The sequence below is a fragment of the Engystomops pustulosus genome, chromosome 11, assembly GCF_040894005.1.
Source record: "Engystomops pustulosus chromosome 11, aEngPut4.maternal, whole genome shotgun sequence".
In the NCBI taxonomy this organism is placed as follows: Eukaryota; Metazoa; Chordata; class Amphibia; order Anura; family Leptodactylidae; genus Engystomops; species Engystomops pustulosus.
The window spans coordinates 63,571,109-63,587,936 of NC_092421.1; the positions used below are offsets into that span (position 1 = coordinate 63,571,109).

Here is a 16,828-nt window from a genome sequence, read left to right on the forward strand (position 1 = left end):
AGCTAAACACAACGGTAGCAAGTCCCCCTGCAAATTCCTCACAATATGGTACTAGCTGCAAATTTAAAAAAAAAATGTATAACATTATTGTAGCCCTAAGAAGGGCTGTTGGGTTCTTGTAGAATCACTCCTGCCTAACACTATTCTAATAGAACAGCCTAACGCTTTCCCTGACCAGCAGCAGCTCTCTCCCTAGCGGCATCCAGACACAGAATGATCCGAGCAGCGCAGGCAGGGGCTAGTCTATTCCAGGGTCACCTGATCTGGCCAGCCAACCACTGCTATCGACGTGTAAGGGTACCACGTCATGCTGGGTGGAGTGCAGAGTCTCCTGGCTTGTGATTGGCTCTGTTTCTGGCCGCCAAAAAGCAAAACGGCGGGAGCTGCCATTTTCTCGAGCGGGTGAAGTATTCGTCCGAGCAACGAGCAGTTTCGAGTACGCTAATGCTCGAACGAGCATCAAGCTCGGACGAGTATGTTTGCTCATCTCTAGTCATAAGTCATTGCCAAAAAAATGTATCCAGGGCCAAAAGCCACTGGAATTAATCTGATAGCTCCGGAGCTCTAGAGACAGACATCGTAAAGTGCCGACTAATGATAAATTTCCCCCGGTGAGTTTAAATTGTGCCATATATATCACAGATATCGATGAACCCAAATCCTGTTTATACCCGAAACGGATCCTGACCACTAACAACCACAATCAATGCTGGCACCAATCACTGGCACCAAACTGTAGTAGATCTGATGGTAGATTCTTCCTGCCTGCATCTGCCCTAATATGTCATTTAATAATCCTGGAACCTAAGATAACTTGTTAAAAAACGTTATTTTTGTAATATGTAAATTAACTGCAGAGGCTACTGGGGCGTGTACTAGCCTTCCCGAGCACTGGCAGCTAAGGCTACTCCATGCCCCAGTAGCTTCTGCAGTTATTTTACATATTACTAAAATAAAGTTTTTAACAAGTCAGACAAGTTCCAGGATTATTAAATTACAGATTAAAGGAAACCTCCCATCTCGGATCTCATTAAGGTAGATCCGGTGGGAGGTTCATCTAATGCATAGCATCTGAGCCCCTTTTAGGGCTAATTCTTCAGTGCCCGCTAAATTTAGAAATCTTTAATTAACCTAATATGCAAATATGTTACAGAGGCTACTGGAGCGTGGAGTAGCCAGAGCTACATGACGTGGTTACTCCACGCCCCCTGTAGCCTCTTTTGAGCCTCCTACTATATATAGATGCGCGCACTCGTCCACGCTTGAGCTGACCGGTGCACATACTCAGTTCCGAAGCCGGAGCTACTGCGGATGCTTCAGAACCGAGTCTGTGCAGCCGCCAGCTCTGCATAGAGACTCTAGGCTACTGAGGAAGGAGCTGAGAATAAGCTTGGAAACGCGTCTATTATCTGTGGAGAAGGATTAGAAAATTGGCAACATATCGTTTATGCCAAGATCTACAAAAATTACCGGATGGAAGATCAAGTAAAGTGGCCAGTGAGTGTATATATATACATACACTCACCGGCCACTTTATTAGGTACACCATGCTAGTAACGGGTTGGACCCCCTTTTGCCTTCAGAACTGCCTCAATTCTTCGTGGCATAGATTCAACAAGGTGCTGGAAGCATTCCTCAGAGATTTTGGTCCATATTGACATGATGGCATCACACAGTTGCCGCAGATTTGTCGGCTGCACATCCATGATGTGAATCTCCCGTTCCACCACATCCCAAAGATGCTCTATTGGATTGAGATCTGGTGACTGTGGAGGCCATTTGAGTACAGTGAACTCATTGTCATGTTCAAGAAACCAGTCTGAGATGATTCCAGCTTTATGACATGGCGCATTATCCTGCTGAAAGTAGCCATCAGATGTTACAGGGTACATTGTGGTCATAAAGGGATGGACATGGTCAGCAACAATACTCAGGTAGGCGGTGGCATTGCAAAGATGCTCAATTGGTACCAAGGGGCCCAAAGAGTGCCAAGATTCTCCACACCATGACACCACCACCAGCAGCCTGAACCGTTGATACAAGGCAGGATGGATCCATGCTTTCATGTTGTTGACGCCAAATTCTGACCCTACCATCTGAATGTCGCAGCAGAAATCGAGACTCATCAGACCAGGCAACATTTTTCCAATCTTCTACTGTCCAATTTCGATGAGCTTTTTCTTTTTCGGACCATTCTCTGTAAACCCTAGAGATGGTTGTGCGTGAAAATCCCAGTAGATCAGCAGTTTCTGAAATACTCAGACCAGCCCTTCTGGCACCAACAACCATGCCACGTTCAAAGGCACTCAAATCACCTTTCTTCCCCATACTGATGCTCGGTTTGAACTGCAGGAGATTGTCTTGACCATGTCTACATGCCTAAATGCACTGAGTTGCCGCCATGTGATTGGCTGATTAGAAATTAAGTGTTAACAGGTTGGACAGGTGTACCTAATAAAGTGGCCGGTGAGTGTATATAGGATCTTCTGATGAGACCAACCAGACACCTGCTAAAACTGGTGGAACATCTCAGGACTTCACCTGCAACATTGTGGCCAGCTTTATTTACAACATTGTTACAACTCTTTGAGCATTTATAAACAATATTGGGGCACATTTACTAAGGGTCCGAATCACGTTTTTCCGTCGGGTCTTCCGAATATTTCCTTTTTGCGCCGAATTGGCCTTGGTTTTTGGCGCACGGATTGTGTCGGATCAGCACCGGCATCCATGCGACGGAAATTGGGGACGTGACCGTCGGAAAACCCGACGGATTCAGAAAAATCGTGCTATTTTTAAAAAAAAAGTGTCGCTTGACCTACACTTACATGCACCAGGAAGAGGATGGTGAACTCCGGCAGACCTCGGTGGACCTCGGTGCAGCAGCGACACCTAGTGGATATCGGGCGCATGTCCTTAGCGAATCGCCGGAAGACCCGAATCCTCGTCGGAGAATGCACCGCTGGATCGCGAATGGACCGGGTAAGTAAATGTGCCTCATTATCTTTGTTGCCCACAACATATCTATCCATTACAACCTCCCACATTTTATTATTACTATTCCAGTCATTTTTGGGTACAGTTAGCACTTGGGCCCTTTTGGTGTTAATCTACCCTGTTGCCCAACCTGTGATATCTAAATTTACCATATTTTAATGTGTCTTTTTTACTGATCAGTTTTCAAAGTGTATATTGTTAATGTAAGACCCTACTGTCAATAATATACGCGTATTAGCATTTTTATAATATTATAAAATGGTTATACTTAGTGGTAATAGATGCCTAGTAGTTTTTTTACTTTTTTTTTTACACCTTAACACTACTTCTAGCACCTCCACTTATATCTGATTATATGTGTGAGTCTGGGTGGTGAGGTCTAGTGCCGAGATATTAGTTTTGTACTAACATAGTAGAATTGTGCAGACCACTATGTTCTCTCCGAGATTGGATGGGGAATTAGGGGTTCCAAATGTCACTAAATATTATTACGCTGCATGTCTAGTCCCAGTCTCCTTACATAGGGGCTTAATTGAACAAACAGCATGTTCCCCAACTCCTATTGATCTTCTTCCCTGGATTAAACCAAAGGATATGAATACCAATTATCCAGGCAAATTAGGAAACACAAGGCCTGCTGATATATGATACCTATATCCAGACATCATAAAAATTATCCAAAATAAAAACTGTCCACCAGGGATTGTTTTTATGGGCTGGTTTTTAATCTCAGTGATCATATGTAATTTTTGTGTATTATCAATTAATAAAATATATATCTTGGTTAAATTGTTGTTTATTAATTTTGGATAGTTTTTATGAGGTCTGGATTTGGGAATAGGATAGACCGGTTATATTGTGCCCACGCCTCTCTTTAGATCTGGCGGCCTGGGACAGACTAAAATATAGGTTTAAGACGGTGTCCCATCATACTCCAGCTGCGAGGCTCTTTTCCAGCCCCAGCTTTTCTCCTGGTCTATTACCATCAGCTTTCCAATGGTGGTTGGACAAGGGCCTACACAAAATTGCTGATTTTGTTGACAGCCTGTGAATGGGAATATGGTCTGTGTCGTATTTCCTTTCTACACACAAACTTCCGGATGATGAATTGTTCAGATTCTCCCAAATTACCCACTTTTTACAGTCACTCAAAAAAGTTACCCCTGATATATGTAGTCACTCTATATTTGAAACACTCTGTCTATGTAGTCCCTCAGAAAGAGGTGTCCTATCACAGATATATGCCATGCTTGTATCTTCTGAGAATAAGATGCCTTACGTGTTAGCATGGGAAAATAACCTTGACGATGTGAGAATGGCAGGACATGGCGGGGCACACCCTCAAAATTTAAATTAATGCCAATTTAGTGGAGGCAAACTTTAAGGTCTTATCACAGAGGTATATGGTTCCAATACACCAAGTGAAATCCAAGTTAAACTGGATCATGATTAATGATAAATTATACAGCATGTTACATGAAAGGAAACAATTTTCACAAAAGTACATCAGGATAGGGTTACACATTCTTCCACAGAATAACATGTGGAACTGCTATCTTCTTCTCTTGCCGATTCACCTTTGCCGATTCACCCCAGACCTTTCCCCTTCTTTTACTCTGTTACTTTATACTTAGGTTTAAAGATGTCATGTAGAACTAACAAATTTAAAGGTTTGCATTAACCTAGCAAGAATAAAGTACATGATCACATGTGTAATGTATACGGTACAAGATTTATTCTTCAATGCAAAATATTTGACAGACATTGTTAGCTGCTTTATGCTTTGAAAAATTCTATAAAAATCATTAAAAACAAATGACTTACATGCATGAATAATTTATAACCTTACTATACATTCACAGATTTACAAATCCAGTTATAAAACTCTAATTCTTTTTACCTTACCTTAAATAATGTGCCTACATCAGAAGTTCTAGCTGACCTCTCGGATTCCACCGTCTCCTTATCTGGGCACTGGCCGTCGTCTTCTCGGTGACGTATTGCGGATACGTGTGATACACTGAAGAATGCAAAGAGAGATTCAAGCTCCTGGAAGAAAGAACAACATGACAATTGCTTTGTGTTATATAATAATTTCACATTCTTGGAAATTATCTTCAGTACTCGATCAAAATGATACCATTATATATGCAGTATATTGTTGACAGTGGCAAAGTATATTCTATTCCATTTTGGACAGGAAGGATGTACCTTCTGGCTCCCTTATTTCCCCATAGATAATAGAGTACATATTGACAAAGAGTTTTTATAGTAAAACTGGCTTTTTCCAAAAAAAAAAAAAAAAGATAAGTTAGATCAAAGTTTACCTTTATGTCTACAAAGCAGTGTCCCTAGTCTCATGTGAGTGGCCAATGAGGAGTGGTCCCCAAACCCCCACGCTCCATAATACATTGGTTTCAAATTAAAAAAAAAAATCTCCCATGTCTTCCCACATCACTTCACCAGTAAGGACGTCAGACATGTCTTCCTCGCTCCTCACTGGCCACTCCCATGGGACTAGGGGCACAGCCCTGCATACAGAACGGTAAACTACCGATATGTAAATTTTGGCTACTCCACGCCCTAGTAGCCTCTTTACAAAATTTACATATTAGTAGGGACGTGAGGATTAGCCCTTAAAAGCACTATCCTCATGTCCTCCACCTACAACCCGATCTACTTTATAGGTAGATTCGTGGTGGTAGGCTCCCTTTAAATCTCCCTGACCACACACGTGGGCGTGTCTGTGAAGGGAGCAGGGGGAGCAGGGGCGTGTAAAGCCGAGTCTCTAACTTGACAAAAGGGGCAAATTATCTAACTATTTGCATGAAAGTATAAAAGAGAACCTAAACATTTGCTAATATAAGCAAAGTAATATAAAAATGTTAAACTTACAAGATCGGATACTATTGTTTCTGCCTCTGGCTTCTGAAGTAAATATCCTTTATCTAGAGAACGTATGGAGCAGAGGGATCCAGCACTTGTAGACACTTCCAAACTTACACTTTCCCCAGGATGGACTTGTTTTTCTGAGAACTTCAGTTCTATCTGTATGGTATAAGATAAGAGCTTCAGAGCTTTATTCTAATTACCAATGAAAATAAACACCTATTTAAAGGGAACCTGTTATCACATTTTTCACAAATACAGCCAGTGGCAGGTTGCCTTCCTTTAGCTAAAAATTGTTCCCCTCAAATTCCCAAATATTCAACTGTATAATTTTAAATGGTATTAAGCGATATCAGTAGAGCGAGTCAAGGGGGTGGTGGCCTCCTCGGGCTGAATCTAGCAGCTCCTTCCCATGCTTTCTCTACATGCAACAGTTATGTCATGTGACCAGGGTGACATCATCGCAGGTCCTTCAGCCTTCTAACAGAAAACTGTACACCAAGCATATATCTCATGAAATGACATCGGCCTGTATGGGGAAGAGTAGAAGGCATGCTGTGATTTTTTGTCAGCTATGTACTTGGGGCACAGTTTGCTAATGACTAAAGGACCTGTGATAATGTCACCTTGGTCACATGACATTAGACCACGCCCCTCGACTTGCCCTATATATCCCTATACAACTGTTATTAAATGTTATTAAAATGTATTCATTATTTTCTGCAGCATCAAACAGCTATTCCATTGCTTGTTTTTTAAATTAAAAACATCAGCCAATTCACTGTACCATATAAAAACATGATAAAATTAATTTGTAGGTTATTGTGATTAAAGTGGCAACAACCTCACCGCATCAAAACTCTTTTGCTTATGTGTCATAATATTCTGAAAGCTATAACTTTTTTTATTTCACAATCAAAAGAGCATTTTTTAGGGCTTGTTTATTGTGGGATAAAAAAAAATTAGCATTAGGTTTAATTCTTAACCCATTTCTAATTCTCACCTTATAAAAAAATATGTAAGGATAATGATTTGAGATCAGTATTTTTCGGACTATAAGACGCACTGGACCATAAGACGCACCTAGGTTTTAGAGGAGGAAAAATAAGAAAAATGTTTTTTCCCAAAATAGTATGCTAAAATATTTTATAAAGTGACAGTAAAGTAACTGGGCAGTTCAGCCTAGTTTCTCTTTGGAGAGGGGCAGGGGCGAGTAGCCTATCTAGATAGAATTATGCTGGCACGTAGTCAGGGGGTCTCAAGAGTTACCAGGGCTGTATAGGTATGAGTATATGTGACACTGGTCACAAGAGCTTACAATCAATGAGGAAGAGGACACAGGAGATGACAGTGCTTGCACAATGGCCACAAGAGCTTACAATCTATGAGGAGGAGGGGACACAGGAGATGACAGTGCTTGCACAATGGCCACAAGAGCTTACAATCTATGAGGAGGAGGGGACACAGGAGATGACAGTGCTTGCACAATGGCCACAAGAGCTGACAATCTATGAGGAGGGGGACACAGGAGATGACAGTACTTGTACAATGGCCACAAGAGCTTACAATCTATGAGGAGGAGGGGACACAGGAGATGACAGTGCTTGTACAATGGCCACAAGAGCTTACAATCTATGAGGAGGAGAGGACACAGGAGATGACAGTGCTTGTGCAATGGCCACAAGAGCTTACAATCTATGAGGAGGAGGAGGCCACAGGGGATGACAGTCCTTGTACAATGGCCACAAGAGCTTACAATCTATGAGGAGGATGAGAGGACACAGGACTTGTACAATGGTCACAAGAGCTTACAATCTATGAGGAGGAGGACACAGGAGATGACAGTGCTTGTACAATGGTCCCCAGAGCTTACAATCTATGAGGAGGAGGGGACACAGGAGATGACAGTGCTTGTACAATGGTCCCCAGAGCTTACAATCTATGAGGAGGGGGACACAGGAGATGACAGTGCTTGTACAATGGCCACAAGAGCTTACAATCTATGAGGAGGAGGACACAGGAGATGACAGAGCTTGTACAATGCTCACAAGAGCTTACAATCTACCAGGGGGACAGCAGCCACTACATACCAGGCAACAAGTGGTTAAGACTGTGAGAGCAGAGACCCGGGGGAAGGGAGCACTAATCACTTATCTGATCCTGTGCTGGGAGAGACGTTACAGGTCAGACACAGTGCTGTACAGGCTCCTCTTCACACAGTGCGGCAGCCTTCATCTTCTGTCTTCACTCTGAGCCTCCCGGGCTACTTACAAGCCGAGTGGGGATTGGCCAGACAGAGTCAGTGATTTTCTCCTCCCCCCTCTCTCTCTCCACTGCTGCCATAATTATCATTTATATCGGTGCCCTGAGGACGGCAGAGCGCAGGGGTGCTGCTATCCATTCCCTCCAGCAGTGGAGGGCTGAGAGGAGGAGAGGAGCGCAGCGGCACTGAGTACAGCCGCTGCGCTTCACTGTGAAGGGCTGCGCTTACTGCCAGCATCGGCTGGCAGAGCGCAGCCAGGTGCCCTCCTGCAAAGGCTACATCCGGACTATAAGACGCACCACAGTTTTTTCCCCATTTTCTGGGGAAAAAAAGTGCGTCTTATAGTCCAGAAAATACGGTAGATATGTCGATTATGTATGAATCTACCATTTTATTGTCACCGAGGCGTACACAAATCTTTTCTGATTTTCTCTTCTAGAATTTTTAAAAGTTTCGGCTACTGCTACTGCCATCATTCACCCAGAAGGCTCAGAATTTAAAAAATTCATTAGAAGTTCATGAAATTAGGAGCTTTTTATACAAAAAAACATAGGGGCTCATTTACTAAGGGTCCGTCAGACGCATTTTTGTTGGGTTGCCCAACAATTTCTGTTTTGCTCTGAAATGCCTCAGGATTTTAGCGCACGCAATCGGATTTTGGCACATCGGCGCCGGCTTGCACACAACAGAAATCGGGGTCGGGACAGATTTGGACAAACCACGGAATTTGTTTCGCAAGATCAAGCACTCACATGCACCTGGAAGAAGAAGGTAAACTCCGGCGTACCTCAGCGCACAAGCGACGGATGCAGGAACACGGGCGCACAAGCTTAGTGAATTGCGGCAGACCTGAATCCTCGCTGGACAATGCACCGTGGGATCGCGACAGGACCGGGTAAGTAAATGAGCCTCATTGTGTGCCTTGCTCTTACCCCATCTAACTGCAGCCTATATTATGCCCCCTTCCCACCGATCAGCTCCTATAGTGTAACCTTTCCTACAGCTGCCCATTTTTATTCCCACTTTCCTGCATTCCCCCTTTTCTTGGAGTTCCCCTTTATAGTTACCTTTTTCCTTCAGCCTCCTCTTTATAGTGCCTTGTTTTCTGTAACCCCTCCTTATTTTGCCCCCTTTTTCTGTAACCCCATCCTTATAATGGTAGGCCACAGACGTGATGTGATGACCTAATTGCGCCTGCCGGTTTCAGATCCTCGTTCTGCTACCTCATGCATGAGAAGAAAAGGGGAGGGGGAAAGGTGAGTATTGGAGTTTTTCCTCTGGCCCGGTACTGGGTGTTCTACGACCCAGTATTGGCCCGTAGTGCGTCAGTTGCAATTTTAAGAAAAAACTAATTATTTTAAAAATTCTTTGAAACTTCAGCAACTACTGCTGTCATTCTTCCCAGAGCTTAAAAATGAGATAGGAACGTGTTATAACTGTTATAACCCCCAAAGAGGGCTATGTACCAATTTTTAAGAAAACTGGAGCAAAGTTGATTGAAGTCCAATTGATTTGGACCCCAACCAAATTATTAGAAAAATTTTGTGAAGCGAATCTTACCTGATTCACTCATCTCTTATGATGATAACAATGTATGAAATCTACATTAGTCTGTTTCTATGAGCTCTGCTAACTTCCACCTGGAAAAGAACCTCCGTGGCTCAAAAATATACTCCTACAGCTTTTCTTTTCTAAATATTTTATAATGCGGAGATCATATTTCTTTGCAGTCTAAGGCTACATTCACACAATGTGTGCCCGCTGTACCATAGCACGGCAGGCACACGTCAGCGGAGAGGAGGAGGGGGTAAGCACTGCTTACCCGCGTTACTCTCCATAAGGTTATATGGCGCCATATTCCGGGGAAATATAGGACATGTCCTATCTTTCTCCCGGCAACGGAACAGTACGGTGCCGCACATGTGCGGCAATGTACATCTTCCATACGGCGCCGTGTGCCCATTGCCGTCTATGGGGGACGTCGTATGAATATAGCCTCAGATAGAGGAAAAACCTGTGCTAAATCATTGGTTTAAAATGATCTCATGGATAATCTGTTATTTCATGGATATTTTCCATACCTTTTCCTTGGTACACAACGGAGCCTCGTAGGATACTGAAGATGCAATAGTTTGTCCATAGGGCAGAATTGAAAAAACCATCAGACTAGAGAAGGGGTATAATTCTGCATTTACTTGAAAACTAAAGGAAAACGAACCACGTATTCCTGGAAACAAAAAGTTAATTATATATCAGTATTTTACGGTATCTTTAGAAATATGTAATGAGGAGTTTAATAAATATTACAGCACAATTTAAAAAAAAACATAACGATAACATTGGAGCAAATTGTTTTCTTTAGGTTTAACCTATAAAAATGTATTCTACTGTCAGGATAGAGAAGAGGTGCAAGCCTTGAGCTTACCACGTAATTCTGTCCCTGCCTACTTGCCAGTTCACTAAACCACAGGCACCAACTAGACAACAGATTCTACTCTTGTTATTTACACAGAACAGATGACAAAGAGACACAAGTGTAGTCAGTATAATCAGGAGAAAACCAAGATAACGGTGGGGTACAGAATCTTTGAGGCAAATAACAAAGCCGGAGTCACAATTTACAGCAATAACACAAAAGATCTGAAAGTTTGTGCCTGGTCCCCAACTATAATGTATGGTTTATAGTACTGGCCTTCTTATATGAGAAAGTGAAACCTATGGGCCCCCTAAGCCTTTTGGGCCCAGTTGCGACCGTACCCTCTGCACCCCCTCAAATTACACCATAAGGAGTGAGTACATCATATATGGAGTTCCTGGATGCCACTCTGGCCACTAATATTTTCATCCATCCATCAATCAAACACTGGAAACACATGCCCAGCTCCAAGATGTAAAAGTATAAGAGCAAACATTTGTGTGTGAACTAGTGTGTGAGAAGTACATCAAAGCTTTTCAGCAGATCTGGCAATAACCAAATCAAATGTATGCATATAGTAAAAACATGGCCTACACTTCACCCTACATAAGTCATTCAATTATTCAGCTATTTCATTAAAATGATTAAAGGAAATCTACAATCAAAATCCATCCAGATAAACCAGGGACACTTATTCATAGATCCAGCACCGTGACTGTGGTTATATTCTTATATCTGTTATCTATGGCGTCCTTCCTCTAAAATCAACTTTAAAATTATGCTAATGACTCCTAAGGGGTTCTGGGAAGTGTTACAAGAGCTCCTCAGCACTGTAGATTCACAGGCTGTTAAACTGTCTCCCCCTCCCCTCTGCTCTCTCAGCACTTCCCCCACACTTTGGCTGATATAACATCACTGCAGCAGAGGAAGTTTCAGCACACATTGGGAAAGTGCTCCTTGCACACTGTAACAGCCTGTAAAGCTCCGACAACACCCCCAGGAGCCCTTCTGGCTTAAAAGTTAATTTTAGAAGGAAGTAGGCAGTGGATAACAAATATAAGAAGATTACTGTAGTCACAGTGCCTGGATCTATGAGTAATGTCCCGGGTTTATCATAATGGATTTTAATAGTAGATTTCCTTTAAATTACTTTGTTAGTCTTATAGCAACCAATAACAGCTCAGCTTCTATTTTTCTACAGGTCCATTATAAAAGTTCTGAATGGTATCTATGAGTTCTCAATGGTTTCTATAGACAATGAATGATTCTTACTATAAGACCATTTATATAAGCGTGATTTGATCTTCTTTGCAATGCTTAGCACAAGTTATTGTAGAGGTATTCAATCATCTCTGAAACTACATTCACAGCCAGAGCTGCAGTCTTATCCTTGCCATACATTTAGCCAACATTGGTGTAGAAGCATTAGATCATCTCTGATACTCCAGTCACATCCAAATCTGCTATAATTATAATTATATCATCTCAGATAACTGCAGCTCTGGATGCAAATTAAGCAACAATCTGATGTAATATCATCTCTGATAGCACAAGTTATTGTAGAGATATTAGATCATCTTTAAAACTACATTCACTGCCAGATCTGCAGTCTTATCCTTGCCATACATATAGCCAACATTATATTTAGAAGCATTAGATTAACTCTGATACTCCAGTCACATCCCAAATTTGCTAAAATCTATCATTATATCATCTCAGATAACTGCAGCTCTGGATGCAAATGAAGCATCAATCTGATGTAATATCATCTCTGATACTCCAGAGCAGCAATTTTATATCTGCCATTTAATCATCTCTGATACCCCAGTGACATCCAAAAAAGCAATCACCCATCTATTCTTATATCAATTCTAATACTCCAGTCACATGGAGAAAAGCATTCTTATATCTACCATTAGATCATCTCTGATACATCCAGATCTGCAATCTCATAGCTGTAAGTACTTCTTGAATTCTCTTGCTCTACATTATGAGAAGAAGACTGTGACGTTTTTTTCCTAGCTTGGCAATTTATGAATAGAATGCCAGCACTACAGTCAGGACTGACACAGGGACAGAGCAGTGGATGAGGGGGAGCTATCAGCACCTAGGGGGGTCAGACACAGGGAATGTGTACAGTATCACTCCTCTCTCCTGGATTAGGGACACACACTGTGGTATATACTTATCTCCTGTAGAAGCAGCCCGGCTACAGGACCAGGGAAATGAAGTGTGAACACTTTTGGAGCCTATTTCTGTCTTTGGTTTGTGATTTTTGAGTGCAGAATATTTTTGTTAATCCATTGTATTTTGTTACAATGCACATTGTATAAATGTCTAGGAATTTTTGTCTCTGTACATTTCGATTCTACTTTTACTTACTTGGGTTAGATATTTTGTCATGAATGTCTACTTTCTGTTCCTTGTACAATATTACTTCAGTCATACCCCGCAGCTATGAAAAAAAAAAAACTTAATTTATTGTCAAACTATTTTTTTCAATTTTTCTTTTTTTAAATAAACCATTTTCATCTGCTTTCACAGTCATCACAAAAAAATAAAAAGCAAACAAAAATACTCACTACGTAGTAAAATATGAGATGATCCAAATCAGGATAAAGAATCTGCTGGTCGATGTCGTACACTACGGTCACTGTATGATCAGAATCACATTCTAATTCCAATGTTTTTCCTTCTATAGAAATGTGGCTTTTACTCGCAGAATAAAACGGTCCAGTGGTGGTTCGGCCTTCTACAAATCTATCTTCATCATTTTCATCATCATCATCACCATCATCATGTATAGGAGTCAGAGTTGCCTAAAAAAAAAGGTGTTAGCAGAAAGTTTCAAATTCTATCCTTGTATTATCCAATCCCTAACCGTTTTCTCATGGAATTTCCAGATTAATTAATGAAAGATATTTTACATGTGGAAGAGGACAGAATATGTTGCACCCAGGCCTGGCGCCAGCACCCTGCATACCTGGGCGAGTGGTGCACGTATGGCGCAGCTCATTGTCTTCTGCCCTAGAGGGGCTGCTCGGGAGATACCACTGCAGAGCAGCCCAGGACTTTATAGACGCAATTGGCGCTGGCGGCACTTAGAGAAGAGGGGAGTTACCGGTAGTCAAGACACCGATGGACCATGAATACAGTCGGGGATTCAGACTCAGCAAGGGAGTAAACCTGTGAGTTTACTTACAGACCGGTTCAATAATTATTCCACCCAGGGAAATATGTCAGATGATAATAAGTGAGTGGAGGGGGGGGGTATTTATATACTAAAACTATGAGGGAACTCACTGCTGTATATACTAACCGTAGGGTTAGTATATACAGCACTCTATGACGTACTATGACTGCTTGGAGCGCTATCTTCGGTAATAGTACATCATGGAACTGATGCCGGTTCAGCTCATCACCAGAGCAGAGCCATCATCGGAAAAACGGAGTGTCAGCTGTTTGTTAGGCTACATTCAGACTGACATGTTCTCCCCGGCCGTAGCCCCCTAAAAAGGGCCCCTTGATACTCTGTTGCCCAGGGGCCGACTCTACTGCAAAATTATAGTGGTTAATCCTGTTGTGTGAATGTGTATTTCTTATACAACAGGAGAAGTTCCAAAGAAAATAACCTATTGTTTCACTCAAAATTTTAATACATTAAATAAATCTTACCCTTATAGTCTTATATGAGTCCCATGTTGAGGAGTCGAGAGAAAAATGAGCAACTCCTTTCTCATTTGTCACCACAGTTTTTTCTGGCTTATTAAGAGATTTTCCATATTCACTTCCCAAATATAGATTTACCACTTTATTAGGCATGGGTTGGCCTTTCTCATCAGTCACTGTCACCTGAAAATGTGGAAGGGAAATTGGTAACCAGAATCTCCTTACAACTACTTGATTTAGCAGCTTGACTCATCTCTTCTTAAACTTTTTCCTAACTTGTTTTATTAGATTTAACGCAGAGGCGTAACTTTAGCGATAGCAGCCATGGAAGCCACTATGGGGCCTGCAGTGTCAGGGGGCCCCGGCATCAGGCCTGACACACTAAAGTATGGAGGATGTGCACCATTATATAAAATATTATACTGCACATTGTACAGCATAACATATATCACTGCACATCTTCTAAACTACATTTAGCAGCTCAGATAAGAAATGTTGGGGGGGGGGGGCTGCACAATGATCGAGGTGGATTCTTAAATTCCTGCCATCAGCTATGTCCACTTTTTATGTGTTTTTTTATTTGTGTGTGTGTATATATGCTGCATGGCTCTGTATGATACTGTACGTGTGTGTATATGTGCTGTGTATATGCTGTATGTGGGTATATGGTATGTATATATGCTGTATATATGTGTATTTTCTGTATGTTTGTGCATGGTATTATATGTATGTGTGTATTTGTAGCATGCGTATATACTAAATGTGTGTGCATTAGTGATATACATATACTATATGGGGGAGATTTTTTATGAAGTTTCTGAGGTAAAACTGTTTTAGTTGTCCATGAAAACCAATCAGAGCGCAGCTTTAATGTTATAAACAGCTGTGGGAAAATAAAATCTTTGCTTTGATTGGTTGGCATGGGCAAGTTGAACAGTTTTGCTCTCTGACCTGATAAATCTCCCCCTTTATGTCTATTTGATGTAGTCAGGTGTGTGTATAACAGGCATATATACTGTATGCAGGGCCAGATTATAAGCGGGGCTCCCCGGGCTCGAGCCCCGTTGCCCCCACCATCTTGCCCCCCCAGGGGGCCCCCACCATCTAACAAAGTTTACCGACTCATACGTGCCGGGGATTTAAGTACGCGAGCGGAGCTGTGTCCGCTGACGCTCTGTGCCCCTGTCGGCTCAGTTGTGCCACGCCCACACTGTCAGTGCCGTGCCTGCGGCTATGAGATGAATGTGGGAGCAATGAGCTGCGGCGCTTCTGCAGTACATCGCTCCCACTTACAGTCCGCTGACGCTCTGTGTGCCCTTGTCAGCTCAGATGTGCCACGCCCACTGTCAGTGCCGTGCCTGCGAGATGACTTTGGGAGCGATGTCTGCAATACATTGCTCCCACTTACAGTCATCTCGGCAGTCCGACTCCTGCTTAAGTTATGGCTGGCCGCCGCTCCCACGTCTACCAGCGCTCAGCTCGCTGTGAGCTGGGGCTGCCTGTCAGCTGGAGCGCAGCGGCAGGCGTCAGCGCTGCAGAGCTTTGCTCCAGCCTCCCTCCCACTCTTCAAATCCAGTGCCCGCCCAGCTCATTATGCATGCAGAGCGATTTTAGAGTGACCTAGTCTGTGCTGACCCCAGCGTGACCCTAACTAACCTAACACTGATTGGCTTAACTGACTGAAACAAGTTCTAGCCAATCAGTGTTATCAGCTGTATGAGGAGAAGTGGCAGGTGTGGAGTCCCTACTAAGTGTGAAGTAAGTACAAAAAATGCTTTGTAAAAAGACAACCTTCACATGGCCCTCCCCATGCCACCTATAACTGAAGGTCTCACCTCACCAAAATAAAGAAAGTGCTCAGTTATGGGTGGCCTTAGATAATAAGCCCCTTTTACACAAACATTATGGGGACGTATATTTGGCCGCACAATTTGCAGCAGGATATGTGTCCCCATAGACGCCTATGGCAATAGTACAGTGAACACAAGGTGTGCCTGTGTCCCATAATGTCCACGGAAAAAGAGCTTGCTCTGATTTTTCCTGTAAGGGTGGCGTTTTTGGCCCGTTTTTAAGCAGTCCTTCAAAAAACACATGCATTTTTGACAGGTTTGACCAATTAATTTAATTCAAACTAATTTAATTCAGGAGGGGGTCCTGGGCAACATATCCCACTGTATAGGCATACAATGTGATACGTCTGTGCCCTACGCTACGTTGTAAGGACACGTTGGAATCCTCATGAACACCAACTATCTTGTTTTCAGTTCTCCGCCTTTGCCACCTAGCCACTTTTGTTTTGGACTAGTCCCAAGTAGGATATCCATATACTGGGATCAGAACTTCCCTGGAACAAGGGCAAAATGCTCTTAGATTAGTTCTGGTGTAGTAAGACCCAGGTGGGGTGGGGGTAAGCAAATCCCTGGTCCTCTGAATCTACCAATGCAGAATTAATACATTCTACATTTAGAACTTACCTTGTTACGATATCGAAGTCCTTTCTGGTAATAATATACTTCTTTAGAAAATAAAATCTTTTTATACAAGCTAACGAAAACTTCAGCTGTTGCTTGTTCAGTATGACCTGAAAGAGAGAA

General features: G+C 42.4%; 1 protein-coding gene across 1 annotated transcript in view; it reads right to left on the reverse strand.

Moving 5' to 3' along the window:
• Positions 1-16,828, reverse strand: part of LOC140105855 (pregnancy zone protein-like) — an 84,507-nt gene that overhangs the window by 48,446 nt on the left and 19,233 nt on the right. Inside the window, exons 10-16 of the mRNA XM_072129970.1 lie at positions 16,709-16,815; positions 14,241-14,417; positions 13,148-13,384; positions 12,948-13,020; positions 10,231-10,376; positions 5,893-6,045; positions 4,903-5,046 (exon numbers count right to left, since the gene is read on the reverse strand). Of these exons, the coding sequence (XP_071986071.1) occupies positions 4,903-5,046; positions 5,893-6,045; positions 10,231-10,376; positions 12,948-13,020; positions 13,148-13,384; positions 14,241-14,417; positions 16,709-16,815 (1,037 nt within the window). The remainder of the gene's footprint in view (positions 1-4,902; positions 5,047-5,892; positions 6,046-10,230; positions 10,377-12,947; positions 13,021-13,147; positions 13,385-14,240; positions 14,418-16,708; positions 16,816-16,828) is intronic.